Below are 15,013 nucleotides of genomic sequence, written 5' to 3' on the forward strand. Positions count from 1 at the left end.
TTCCTTGGGCATTTTAATGCCTTTACATCTTTCTTTCTGTTATCATACATACTTAGTTGTTTAGGGACCTAGAACTGAGAGCCACAGAAGCAGAGGGGAAAGACATGCTGTTTATCTGACTTGCAGTCAGTTGGTAAAAGGTTTGGAACAGTTTCTATTATGAGTAGATTTGTGACTCAGAGACTGGCCCAACCTGCATCTATGTCTGTGAATAAGAACCCAAACAAAAAAAAACCATTTTCACCAATGGATGCTGTACAGAATCCTAAGACTCGCAGAGGGATAAGACTGTAGTGTAAACCACACAATTTAGACAAGTAGTTCAGCTGTTAGGCAACACTGACCCATCTTTAATATAACCAATCACTTTGTAGGTATCCAGAAAAATTCCATAAATCAGTTATGGAAACATGATAGGTAGTTCAGAGTTGTCAGCACAGAGTGCCAATGTGACTGCAACAGGTAGTCATGTAAGAGCACTTGGCAACTGTAGCAAAAATAGCACCTGTGGTGCACTCTTGAATTTTATTTTTATTCTAAAAACAGAGTGAAAAACAGAGGAAACTGTTAAAGTTTTATCAGGCTTGACATGGAATTGTTGGTATTTATGTGGATTCTATAGAAAGTAAAAGGTCAGGACAGACGTACTTGAAGCTCAATTCTAACTCTGAAAATATTTGCCACTTGCAGTAAGCCAGGCTCAACTTTCTGGTTTGTGATGAGAAATTCAAACATTTTTGTCACTCAGTTAAATCCTAGATTCTACACTCAAAGAAAGAGAGGGTTTTGTGTGGGTTTCTTTCGGTGGAAAGCGTGTGTAAGTCAGCATAGCATCATATATTTTTATCTTCTCAAGGTGACTTGCATAACCTTTTTTTGTTTCTTCTTGATCATTAAAATGAACCAATAAAATATTTTATGTGCTGTTAGGGCACAGTTGGAGATAGACTGACCCTTATTCTACTCCCACCAGAGTAAGACAAATTAAGTGTACTGTGTTATAATTGCTCTAATCAGCTGAACACTCTCAGGACATATTCAAGCCACCCAAAAACAATAGTAAGATATACATGGTCATGTGAACTGTATTGTTTCTTATGCTTTGGATTATTGAGCATATCCCTGTGGAACACAGGGGCTTGGGCTTCCACCATGTAAACAATAAGAAAACATACAGTAGTATTTTAGCGTCTGGTACTAGAGGCCTTCTCAGTACCTCAAAGTTGAAGAAACTCAGACTTACAGCCCAAATATTTGGCTCCTTCCATAGGAAGCAGAACCTGCTGTCTGAAGCACTGGGAAGAAATTCTGATTTCATTGAAGTCAGTGATAGACAGATATGTGCATTGTTACCTAGAATTGTCATGAGTTCTGTGCAAGAACAGAAAAGAAAATGTTGTTCTATGTGATTGGCCCTCTATAAATTGATGCTGCTACAAATTTCCTAAGCAAAGGGAAAAAAGAACCAAAACAATGCGAAAACAAATTTCCCAAGCTTTGAAGCAGTTTTATGTAAGTAGTTATTTAATTTACAGTTACTATTACAATCTGATGACCTAATTAATATTTTAAAAATTGCTGCTAAACTGTCATCAAGAACACCATTTTACTTTAAACTTCCCTGAGAGGGAAGTGGTACTTCTCAGGCGTTTTGATTCAGGTTTTCAATTCTTAGTGAAGTAAAGAGGGAGGTCAGCAGAACTGCCACCTTGGGATTCCAGAGAGCAGACTACAGGCCTTTCAGTTTGACTTTGGTGCCAAGGAAGGTCATGGAGCAGATCATCTTGGGTATCATCCTGTGGCACGTGCAGACCAATCAGGGGATCAGGCCCAGCCAGCATGGGTTTGTGAAAGGCATTGACCTGCTTGACCAACCTCATCTAATGCGAAGGCAACCTACTCAGTGGATGAGGGAAAGCTGTGGATGTTGTCTACATGGCTTTTAGTAAAGCCTTTGACACTGTTTTCCACAACATTCTCCTGGAGAAATCAGCTGCTTGGATAGGGGCAGCCTTCACTGGATTAAAAAAATGCTGGATGGCTGAGCCCAGAGAGTGGGGTGAATGGAGTTAAATCTGGATCACAGACAGTCAGTAGTGGCGCTCCCCGGGGCTCAGTATTGGGGCCAGTTCTACTTAATATCTGAGCCAATGATCTGGACAAGGCGATTGAGTGCGCCCTCAGTCAGTTCACAGATCACACCAAGTTGGGTGGGAGTGTTTATCTGCTGGAGGGTAGAAAGGCTCTGCAGAGGGATCTGGACAGGCTGGATCAGGGAGTTGAGGACAAGTATAGGAGGTTCTACAAGGTGAAATGCACTTGGGTCACAGCAACCTCATGCAGTGCTACAGGGTTGGGGAAAAGTGGATGGAAAACAACCCACCACCTCTAGAGTGCTGGTGGACAGCAGCTGAACATGAGCCAGTGTGAGCCCAGGTGGCCAGAAAAGCCAATGTATTCCTGTCTTGTACCAGCAATACTGTGGCCAGCAGGACCAGGGCAGTGATTTTCCCCCTGGTACTCAGCACTGGTGAGGCCACGCCTCAAATCCTCTGTTCAGTTCTGGGCCCCTTACAAGACATTGAGGTGCTGGAGTGAGTCCAGAGAAGGGCAGTGAAACTGGTGAAAGTGGCACAAGATTTTTGAAGAATGGCTGAGGGACTTGAAGTTTAGCCTAGAGAAATGGAGACTCAGGAGAGACCTTGTTCTCAAAGGAGGTTGTAGCCAGGAGGGGGTCAGTCTACTTTCCCAAGTAACAAGTGACAGATTGAGTGAAATCAGCCTCAAATTGCACTGGAGAGGTCAAAATTTCTTCCCTAAAATGGTTGTCAAGCCTTGGAAGATGCTGCCCAGGGAAGCTATTGAGTCACCATCCCTGGAAGTATTTGAAAGATGTGTATATGTGGTCCTTATGGACATGGTTAAGCAGTAGACTTGCCAGTTCTGGGTTGGACTTGATGGTCTTATAAGTCTTTTTCAACCTAATGATTCTATGATTCTATTTTATGGTTTGAACTATTACTATAAATAGTAAATGAGTCCTTTTTATTTTTTTTTAGGAGTCCCTCTTTTCTCTTATTTGATCTGTCTGTTTTTCTGGGGAGTGATTAATTTACCTGTAATGAGGAACGAAAGGGAAAAAAACAGGAGGTGGGAGGGTAGGTGTGCATTCTCTTCCTCTTCTCTGGACTCATCATGTTCTTTCTTATCTTCTCACTCCTTTTTATCTGTTATTCTTATTCCCTATCTTACTTCCTTTTCATGCTTTCATTAGTGATGTTTAAACTTGTCTGGCTAACCTATGCATTTTCCCCCCTTTCATTTCATTTTCTCCTGTCATTGTCCAAAGTTGTAAATTCACCTCCTGTTCTCTAATCTGCTTCTTTTCCTGTCTTCACTTTATTTCAAGCCTGCTCTATGCCCTTCCTCAGCATTTTTAAAATGCATAATTTTCTCCCCTCTTCTCATCTTCTTTTAAAGTGTTAATACCATATTCATGCAGCAGGGGTGTTCAAAGTGGAGACAGGGATAGCAAGGAAGGAAGCTTTTATCCCCATAAAATGACAAAGCAGCAGGAATTTGTGAATCATATGTTGTTGTACCTGAATTCTCTCTTCATCCTGGGACCAATCTGGTAGAGAAGTGTGCTATGAAAACATTGAACATACAGTCCATCAGCAGTTTACACTGTTGTTTTTAGCTGTGGGCCATTCCAATATAATAAAGATGGAGCTATGTCAAGCTAATTCTTAACACATAGTAGTTTACTTTCAGACCTAATAAACCATAAATCGTTTGCTTTGTGTCTTGCAGCCTAAAAAGCATTACTACCATAAAAGTTGTGTTCTTTTCTAATGGGAAGGAAAATAGGGGGCATAGCAGAAAGCCCAAGAAAGAGTTTAAAGGGGAAAGAGGACAATTAATAGAAGCAAAACTTTAATTTCTCTTGCTGAAAGTATATTTAAGAAGGGGAATATGTCACAATAATCAACCAGGTTTTTTGCCTTCAGCCTGTCTGAGGCCATGTGGTTTGGAGATCTGATCACTAGTCCGAAAAGGAAAGGCTGTTTGCAAGATTTCTGGGGTGTTTTTTCCTGGAAAAGGTGAGAGGACAAAAGCAGAAATCTATGACATACACTTTATGCCTTGTAAGGAAAGTATTCATCTATCTATCTGCCTCTCTCTCTCTCTCTCTTTCTTTCTACATGCATATATATAGAGATCCATATGTTTCAAGCTGTCACTAAATTGATTTGGAGGCAGATTTTTCTTTCATGTACTGCTCTGAAGATTAGGTTAAAAACACAATATTTAATATGTGGCTTAAACCAATTGAATTGGATTTTCTTATTTGTTTTACTCTTTTACATTCACTGTTTAGTATTTTCTGGAGTTTTGCATGGTATTTCCATCAGTAACAACAGTTCTGACTACTTGGCAACAGAACGATGCCAAAGCAGAAGATAGTGTTTGAAATTTCAAACAGCATTTTATAACAGGCATGCTTGCTTAATACACCCCACATCATTTTGCCTTACACAGCATCTGTGTAATTTTAAAACCATTTCTAAACTCATCTTTTGGGTAAGCATGAATAGCTGGCTTCTTGTTGTATAAATCAGTCATTATTTTCTCATTTGTGTTTGTGCTGTCTTCCAGTACTCTTGATTTCTTTAATAGTGTGAACTTTGGTTCTGTTTCTCTTTCAAAATTCTGCTTCCATTCAATTTTCTTTGCAACAGGTTCATTGGACAGTACTTTGCCCATTTTTATTCTCTCGGGCTTTTTTTTGTTATTGTTTTTGTGGGGGTTTTTTTTGTTGTTGTTGTTGTTTTTTTCTGGTGCGTAACTAAAACAATTTTCTGATTAAATTGACTATTAATAGTCATTATTTACATTAATTTGCACGTGTATTAGCATCGCTAGAGGGCAGTATTGATTAAATTAGGCACACTCTAGTGCTCTTTGGAAAGTTAACTGCAGAAAAGCCTCCAGTACAAACATCTTTACATTTTTAATATATGGTCATGGCTTTCATGTCCATTTTTCATTACATCCTATACATAAAAAGTAAAATTAATATTAATCACCATGTGTATTAGACATTTTTTACTTGTAACTTTAATGTGTGTGAAAGAATATTCTGTGATTTTTATGAAAAAGAATGTGCATGACGCTTAGTAGAAAGCAGATGGCATTGAAGTTATTGTAAATTATAATTTATAATAATTAATTTATTAGAAATAATTACTAAAGCATAAACTTTTTATAATAAAAATATAGGATTGTTCATATGTTTTTTCTCAGGGAAAATGCTGCAAAAAATTAGTATCTTCTAATTCATTAACTGTCTCATTGAAAAATCTCAGTACAGTGTATTTTATAATAATGTACAGCAAAGATAACCAGAATTGTAAATTAAGACACTAACTCATTTGTTCTTATTGATTTACAGGTCTCCTGACAAATGCAGCAACACAGAATCCTCGTAGGAGTGGTTTAGGCTCTCTGTGAGCTCCTTAACTTAGTCAAGTTTCACTGCTGTTGATCATCATCCGTTATATGTCATCAACTCAACTGTCTGTTTCTCTGTATCTCATGAATGACAGCATAATTCCTCTGCATTATGAGCTAAAGTTTGTTCTACCATTCTAAGGATCACTGGACTAAGGAATATAGAAAAAGAGATATGCTTGGGCATTAGCAATACAAAAAAGTTCATGGTTAACGTTTCATCTGCGTTATACACCACTGCTGGACTTGCTGTTACCTACATGTTTCAATCCGAAGAGTCTGCTACAATGAAGAGTATCATCCCAATCAGCCTTAGAGAAGACTGTTTTGCCTATGGGAGGACACTGAGGTGCAAAAGAGAAACTCTTCTTGTGCCCTAAACTGTCTGAATTGCTTTTATTTTCTTATACTTTCAGTATTTACAATAGACCAAAGAGCAAAATCTATTTTAAAGTGGACACAATCTTACTCTTAACAGAGTTACGTCATTAAATTGAAGGAGGTCTCCACAAAGACATGATTCCAGCTTTCACAAAGCTGAAATGTTGTCCAGCAGAAGTCTTTATGGAAAGCTGAAATAAAAACTAACTCAGAGACCAGCTCTTGAAATGCCATGTTCAAGAGAACATAATGGAGCACTGAGAGAAAATGACCTATGTTTGAAAAACTTGGACAAAAATGAACACAAACTGTCTACACGGCACCTTTATTCCTCTGTACTTAGATTGACTTTCTCGTACTAAAATAATTTTCAGTTTTAACCAGTTAAACATGCCTCTTCTACAGTTCCATTTTTGATAGTTAAAGTTGGATAATACAGTATTTGCAAAGAGCATGTTTGGTCATCTGTGGCCTATGTCTCATCTGATACACCATTTAGCACCAGAAAGCAAATTAAAGAGAAAACAAAAGTAACACTTGTTTGAAAGAGATCATTAAATGTATTTTGAAAAGCCTAAAGTTATATATTTAACAGTTTTTATATGTTGTATATTTGTAGAAAATCCTATTTAACAATTAACGTGATAACTCTGACAGTCATGACAAGTGGTTCAGAGTTAAGTTGTGTTTTATTACTTCAGTTGTCTCTGAAGTGACCGGTGTCGTTTGCTTTCTTCCATTGGGACATTCTGGATGTAAAGCATGACCAGAGAGGACTGTGTAGAAAAAGCAAAGAATAATGTTGTTTATATTACATAAATGCATTCAACCATTGCACTGTTGGAAGGCATTTTTTATTTTTATTTTATTTTTATTTTTGTCTTTATGTACTGATAAAAATAGAGTGTAAAATATTTTACTCATTGCTCTTCATAGCGAAATCTTCCTTCCTTCCTTCCTTCCTTCCTTCCTTCCTTCCTTCCTTCCTTCCTTCCTTCCTTCCTTCCTTCCTTCCTTCCTTCCTTCCTCTCCTTCCTCTCCTTCCTCTCCTTCCTCTCCTTCCTCTCCTTCCTTCCTCTCCTTCCTCTCCTTCCCTCCCTACCTTTATGTAAGGGTCAGTTTGAAGCCTGTTCCTTGATCCCATTTTCAGTGTTTTACCTCATTATTAGAAAGCCCACTTTTTCAGCATTATTGGTTAGCAAAAATTTAGCAAAAACAGCATAGACAAGGGAGAAATTATGACAAAACAGATAGAAAACCTTGTTCCCTTTTACTGTACCTTTTGGTATATAAGTTTGGTACATATTGGTATGATACAATCAACAAGGGAGCTTAATTTCTTCCTGGCAAATGTATTATGGTTTCCAGTATACTACCTAATACTCCAATTAACTTTTAGTGTTATGATAGTTCTATTCTACTAAAGAAAAATATTTAGAGATTATTCAAGTGACCATAGATGAAAAGTACAAAAATTAAAAGTTGATTAAAGAATTTTTTTAAAGCCTGCTCAAACACTGAGGCTTATTTAATGCAGAGGTTGCAGGAAAATATGAACTATGGATCATTTTGTCTTCAAGTAAAATGAATATATACAAAATTCTTATTTAATCATAGGATTTTGACCAGTATCAAAGTAGCAATTAAAGCCCAGCCACTTGTAAAGTGATATGGACTGACTGCACTATAAATGACCAATGTCAGGTTTAAAATGTCATGCAATAAATGATGGTAAATACATTTACTGTACATGTAGACCTCAAGAGCCAGATCCCTCATTCTACCAACTCTCTGTTTTGATTTATTTTAAAGGGAGCTTAGTAGCCTTATTTAGTAAACACAGAAACAATGAAAGATGTTACATCAGTTTTGTTGCTTTACAGTATTCAGTTTTGTGTTGGTTCAGCTAAATTATGAAAAATAAAGAAAATCCTTTTATAAGTGAGACTTGTTCCTGAGCATGACATCACCAAAGGACTTTCACCAGATGATAAGTAAGGTGGGAGCACAGAGAGGAAGATGGAATTGGAAATTGAGGACATTAATTGTGTTTTGAAGTTTTACCCGTCCATCTTCATGTCTTGGGTACCTTCATTTTGGTGTGCTCAGTTATAGATCATATTAAGGTCATTTATATTCTGGGAACTGGATCCTCTAGGAGCTAGAGGATCTAAGAATGGGCATCTGAAATCTTTACATCTAAAATCATACATTCCAATCAGTTCTGAATATGCAAGCTTATGTCTTTGTTTTCTGAACACTTTAAATACTCAAAAAAGGGTAGGTGTACGTGCTTATAAGGTCTACTCTGGATAAGAACTATCAAAGAAAAAAGATTCTGATTGCTCTTCAGAGATGCATTCTAGTTGCTGAGTCTCTTGTGTACAACAGACACTTCAAGGCACTTAAAATGTGTTTTGTGCTATTCTGTCCTCCCCCAGAATGTACAGTTTTAAACAAACAAAATATACTGGCTGCCTTTGTCACTGTGAATTACTACTCTAAGAGCAGTGGTGAAATGTTTCTCTCTCAGGAACAATATGTTTTCAGAATATTGTGAACTTTAATTTTATGAAACTAAGTTACATAAAGAAAAAAATTGTTTGTTTCTGAAAGTATTTTATGTGCCTCTTCCAAAGCAGAATTTGAAACAGAGGGGAATGTCTTATTTGAATGCTATTAAATATCCATCATTTCTCAGAATGCACACAAGTAACTTTTTCAAAACACACTTGAAAGGGAACAGAATAATACATAAAAATACATAGCAGATTAATAAAAACAACCTCCAAAAATGCAGTAAACCTTTAAAATTTTTTTGAAAAAAGCTTTTATGTAGCTTTCTCTTAGCCCAGGCAAGGACACATTTAAGTACTGCTTTTAATATCTGAGGTATCAAATAGAGCAAACATTAGCACACACACAATAGCAATCAATGTGACACATCATTCACCAATTTCATAATTATGCTTTTAGCCTTTTTTTTTTTTTTTTTTTTTTTTGCCAATTCATTTCTTCTTAGCAGCAGCTCAGGTTTTATGTAGTATCCTCGACCATTCACTTGAAAATGTACCCACGTGCTGTTGCATAAGTCTTTAACCCAGGCACTTACTATCTCATATAGCCTACTCATCACAATTCTGATTACTAATTAGAGTTTCCAGAAGAAAATAAAGAATTCAAGACTGCGTTTGAAAAGCCTGTACAGCTATGAGGAACAGCGGAACTAAAAGGTGGTAAATGATTCATTGACAGGAAAATACAAGCACTGACTGCCTGGACAACTGAACTAGAGGAAAGAAAAAAATTAACAAGACAGCACTGGATGTAGCACAAGAAGCCAAAAAAAAAAAAGACCAACCAAAAACCAACCAAAAAACCAAACAAATAACAAAGCAAACAAACAAACAAAAACCCCAATAAAATATCCCAAACCAAAATTGATTTATTTATTATATTTATTCAAGGGAGAAAACCCCACCCCGAATAATCTCTTTCATCACACAAACCTAAATATATATGCAATATCTTTTTCAATTAAAAAAAATACATAAGAAGGCATTTCCTTTTAAACATCTTTTTTTGATGTATACTAGGAATCACATATACATGAGTAACAACCAAACACAGGAAGAGGTTGACTATTTTTATCTGACATTAGAGAATTGATCCTACACTGAAGTAATGAATCCCACACTGGGCTTAAGCAAATAAAGATGGATAGAAAGCACGATATTCTACTTCTGATTTCAAACAGGGGCTTGAGTAGGGAAAGGAGGTCAAGAAAGAAACTGAAAAAAAAACAACCAAGACCAGAAGTTGATAATTTTTTTATTTCAGAGTATTTAGTGTTTAATAAGTGCTTTTTTGTATTTAGTACATGCTAGAGGAGTCAAAAGGAGTATTATTTGAAACTGGGAAATAAGAAAGAAAACATTATTTTAACTGCGGAGATGAGAATTTTACTGATAATGTGGTTGTCTTCTTTTGAGATATAAATCCCATTAAACCTGGAGACCCATGGGTAATATATAAAAGGCAATTCTGTCACTTATTAAAAATAAACTAAAAAATGGAAACTAAACTAAAAAGTGGAAATAACAATATCCCAGAATAGACAGTGACTAATAATGAGCCATTCTGTGGGAGAATTGATACAAGTTCCTGTCCTGCTTTTGACTATGAATGAAATATGAATATTGAGATTGAATATTGGTTTGTTAGGATCAGAAAATTGCACAGATTAGTGAAGATATAGGAGGCATATGAAGATATGCAGAGACAAAATGGATCACCAAATATTAACAGCAAATGGAGAACTGAAAATCAGGAGTGTCAATTTATCATTTCTTACATCATCAAATAATTGTGGTTTCAATTATTTCAAATTTTAGGAAATATGTGAAAAAGGACTTCTGCTCTTGAAACAGATACTAATGTCAGTTCCAAGCTACTCGGTGCCTAGGTCATGTCACTGATTTCATATGGTAATCCTGTGTTAGTTATGCCTTTACAGAGTTCCAGCAAGCTATTGGAGAGCCCTTATAATACATAGCTGTAGTCACAAAGCACAATATACTCGTGGCACTGATGTCCTGCACATCTGGCTTAGACAGACTACAACCTCAATTTTCTAGGTTTTATGTTGCCAATATCAGACTAGTGAAAGTGACACTAAAACACTATATTGTGCTGCAGTGATGCAAAAAGACCTGTGCAAATAAATAAAGTTGATTGGTATATAATCAATATAATCAAAACCCAGTTTTTCTAAAAATATTAATAAATAGAATGCAAAGAATAGCTAGAGTAAAAAAAAAACTACTTGAGGACTGTTAATGTTAAAAAAAATCCAACCAAACAAAAACTACCCCAAAATCTAGAGTGAAAAAAGAAAATTTCTGCAAAGATCTTTCTTTGTTTAGGAGTAGAAACTCCAAAGGTGTTTATGTTAGGAGTATAAGGTCTGCCATAACAGAGTGAAAAATGTTAACATATGCAGAGAGCAGTTTGCATTATCTAAGGAGCTTAAGCACCGCTTCAAAACCATTGTGTAAAGCACTGTGTGCAATAGTCTGTCTTCCTTCACTGCAGTGGAAGAAGCTGTTATGTATATTTCCATGTACCCAAGAGAGACAGGTGATTTAGTATGGGTTCTCACACAGGCATAACCAGACATGTCACCCACTTCTGGCAGAGGCTATAAGGACAGGAAAGGGTGACATCAGCTGTCATTCAGAATTTTTTACTGAGCTGTGAAGGTGCTAACAAAACATGGGTAGTGGAAATCTGAGCCAGCAGTTAATGTAAACACACATTGCACAAAACAGCCCACAGAGCCCCAGTGGCAGTAAAGAGGGCCTTCCCATCCCAACGACTAAAGCAAATACAAGAGTCATATATTTCCTCCTGTATATGCAGACAATCTCCGCATGGATAGATGAAAATTAATGTGGGCTACTTCTGTCCACACTCTCCATTTACTTCTACAAATATGTATTTAAGCAGCCTACAAGACAGAAATTAAACATGGACCACAATTTTATGACATATAAGCCTAAATGACATGCTATTAGAAAACAATAAAAAAGTATGTTGATGCTTGAAGAAAATTATGTTTAATTTGACACAACTTACAATTTCTTCCTCATTGAAGCCATGTAGCACTTGATTTTCTCCACAGACAGGTTTGTTTCTTCTCAGAATTTTGAAGAGAGCAAAATGACAGTGATAATGTAACTTTCAATTCATGCAAAACAAATCAAATGAGGGTGAGCTCTGGATGGGCAGAAATTCTAGCTGGGTGAATAACAATGACCTCACTGTGCACAGGAAACTAACACCTCCAAAAATGACACAGACAGTTCCTTAGAAGAGAAAAGGGACACACCTCTTTCTTGAAAAAGAGGCTCTTCTAGGAACCTACATGCTTTGCTGTAGACCTTCTTCCAAACCAGGAACACATGGAAACTATGTAAACTCAAAGATAAATACAGCAGGTTAGAGGGAAAATTGTGAAATCTTTGCATTCAATTGTACACATCAGGTTAGATTTTCATGTACTTCATTATTTGTTTTCCATGGATTAACAAAATCTTACTGGAAGAAATCTTTATCACTGACTCCATGGCAAGGCCACTTTGTATTATTGAGAAACTGTGGTATTCTTAGGCAGTTTGACAAACTGGGCAAGCTTCCTCTCATCTCCTTTTTCTCCCATTGGTAGCAGCCTGTAGTGCTGCGCAGACATACCCACTGCAATGGTTACTAGCAGTCCTAAAGGAATTATCTTAAGGTTGATCATCTTGATCTGGCTGCTGGTGTGGGTTTGGCAGTGTGTGGTGCAATACCAACTAAAAGCCCAGCTCATGATACTGCCTCTAGCTGAGCACTTGTATGCCAGGTGGCAACTGGGCCTCAGGTTGGCTACTCTGAGGGAATTTTGTACAGGCTGAATGTTCTGAAATCACTGCAATTTGAATGGGTTTCTAAGACGAACAGGTATGAAAAATTTCTTCAGTGTCTTCTCCAGTTAAAAAAGAAAACTTTGCTTTTTCAGAACTCTTTTATTATTCTTTTAATGTCTTATGAAGAAATAGAAATGCAAAGTGTAGATAGATACACAGTAAAACTTGTTAACTCTCTACTTGCTTGTATAGATGTCTTGGGTCTGAGAACAAGGCAATCAGCTTGTTAAACAACTACTATATCCAACAGTATTTTTCTGTGTTCCAAAACCAGTTTTTCCTCAAGAAAAAACTTGAACTGGAGGTAAAAACATTGCTTCTCATTCCATTTTTTAAGATAATGCGTAACTTATGTTCATAGTTGAGACGTTTCCCAAGTTTAAACAGTCACTCAGTGAAATAATTCAGAAGTCTGTGTCTAATGATGCCATCTGGTGACACCTGTCATAATGATTTCTAGCTTTGTCCGTTATTTTTCCAAACACAATATAAAAGCCATAAAGTGGCTTCATCAGATAATCAATGCTCAAAAGAAATATTGCCATCTATAAGGAGGACTATCTTGCTGAGACTTCCAGTGTTAATGATGAGAGAGGTAGGTGTTTGAGGACAATCCTGCTTTCACTGTACCTTAAAAAGCTTCCTTACAACAAGGCACACCTCTTCTAGGGGCATGAGGAATGTATTAATTTCTCAGACAGCGAGTTGGCTGCAGGGAATATTGCTGCACAGTGATCTATTGCCCAGCTGTAGCAAGGTTCCAAGGCAATACTGTATTGCTACATTCATTTCACTGAAAGGTTTCCCTTACTAGAGTGCATTGACCAATATTTCAGTCCTACAATGAGCTAAACCACCATTACTGCTGTACTGAAGTAATTAATTCAAAATACAAAAAAATAAAATAAACATACATTTATTTATTAGGAAGCACAGCAGAGAACTCTTACAGTGACAGATGACATGAGCCTATAAGCCTTTATAACTTACATGGTAATAAAATGGGGTTACGTTTTTGAATTAAATTGATAACATGACCAAATCGATTTCATTAGTGTATCTGTCATATTTGCTGTTAATGATGGCTAACAGTGGAATAGAAACTGACAACAATCCCTGAAAAACTGTGCAGATCAAGATTATATTATACTGGTATTCATGAATTTTAATAACCTTTTTATCATGAATTTTGAACTCCCTTTTTAAATTTGATGCTCACAAGAAAGAAGAGAATTAAACTTTCTACACCTGTCTCAGCTTCTATTATTTCTATTGTTACAAGTTAATAGGCTCAAGAATAGAAGACATTTCCACTAACTAAAACAAAAACAAACAAAAAAAAGAGATCTTGCTTGAGAGTCTCTTGTGAGTGCTTATAGAGGAATGGATGTTTCTCTGCTGCTAAAGTGTTGACATCAGAGTCATTTCTCCTGAATGACTAGAGAGCTTTAGGACACCCAAATTGCTGTTTAGAAGACTGTTTGTGGAAGATGCTATTCGTATTAATAGACATGGGACTCTAGTGTAACTCCCTTTAATGATAATGGAAGTTCTGCAAAAATCTACAGGACAATATACCTACTGCCAGGAAACATCATAACTCTCTAATCCCATTAGCAGGGCTTAAATAAACGTGAGTTAAAAGTGTACAAGTATTGAAATGCTCCACCTCACAGCACCGAGAACATCAAAATGCCTTTACGTAGTGAGACACCATGACCTCTGCTACTTGAAAATGTGGTAAGATATTTAATATGTGCTGTATGGACTAAAAGACCAAATACTCTTTCCTATTTCAAGTCCCTCATTACAACTTCTTTCTTGAGTTAAAATTATGTGAAAAATGGAAAATTAAAAAGGAAAAACAGGGAGATTATCTGGACACTGGAAGAGGACAACCTTACCTTAACAATTTTATTAATAGTTTTATCTTAAATATATGATATAAATGTATCTGTGTATATATGTAGTGAAGGACGCTGTGCCTGGTTTGAGCTTACTGTCTTTCTTGCCCTCATACACGTTACACTCAGGAGCTATGATAGCAATATGGGTGAAAAAATTCAGAGATTTAGTCTATAGAGCTCAGGTGGCAGAGGGAGAAATATTTAGTCTTTCATATGTGAGGGTTGTTCTGGCCTTTTGGAGATGATGATCTTTGCTAGAGAAACTGTCTTCACATCATCCATGCTACTGTTAACAAAAGTTGGGTGCTTATAGTGAGATTCTTCCTGTACTGTACATGCTGTACATACATTCATAGGCTACAGACTCTTCACTGAATCCTTCTATCTACATGTTGACAATGTATTCAAAAATATTGCTGCTCTTGGTATTCAAGGTAACTTTATTTGCATTTTATACATATTATGGGTTTACCTTGGCCTGCAGCCAGGTGGCTACACAGCCTTGCTCTCATTCCTGCTCCTCAACAGGACAGGGGGAGAAAATGAGACAGGCACAGGGAGACAATTTATCAATTAATCTTATGAGAAACACAGACTGAACTTGAGAGAATTAATCCAGTGTATTAACAATTAAAATAACTGTGGATAGTAAGAAAGAAAGACAATCTTAAAAGATCATCTTCTGTCTCCTTTTTTTCCCAAAGTTCAACTTCACTACGTCATTCCAAACTCCTCCTCCCCCTA

General features: G+C 36.6%; 1 protein-coding gene across 4 annotated transcripts in view; it reads left to right on the forward strand.

Moving 5' to 3' along the window:
- TAFA5 (TAFA chemokine like family member 5) overlaps positions 1-7,836 on the forward strand; it is a 402,257-nt gene extending 394,421 nt beyond the window's left edge. For 2 of the 4 annotated variants that reach the window (XR_014846454.1, XR_014846456.1), the window contains exons 4-6: positions 3,060-3,158; positions 4,011-4,103; positions 5,456-7,836. Coding sequence is in view for 1 of the 4 variants with exons in the window: in XM_085041507.1 (XP_084897633.1) it covers positions 5,456-5,464 (9 nt within the window). In the remaining 3 variants the exon portion in view is untranslated. The remainder of the gene's footprint in view (positions 1-3,059; positions 3,159-4,010; positions 4,104-5,455) is intronic. The other 2 variants (XR_014846455.1, XM_085041507.1) reach the window with 2 other exon arrangements.
- The last annotated feature ends 7,177 nt before the right edge of the window (positions 7,837-15,013 follow it).

This window comes from Lichenostomus cassidix, chromosome 1Aa (assembly GCF_008360975.1).
Source record: "Lichenostomus cassidix isolate B80296 chromosome 1Aa, HeHo_3.0, whole genome shotgun sequence".
Classification (NCBI taxonomy): domain Eukaryota; kingdom Metazoa; phylum Chordata; class Aves; order Passeriformes; family Meliphagidae; genus Lichenostomus; species Lichenostomus cassidix.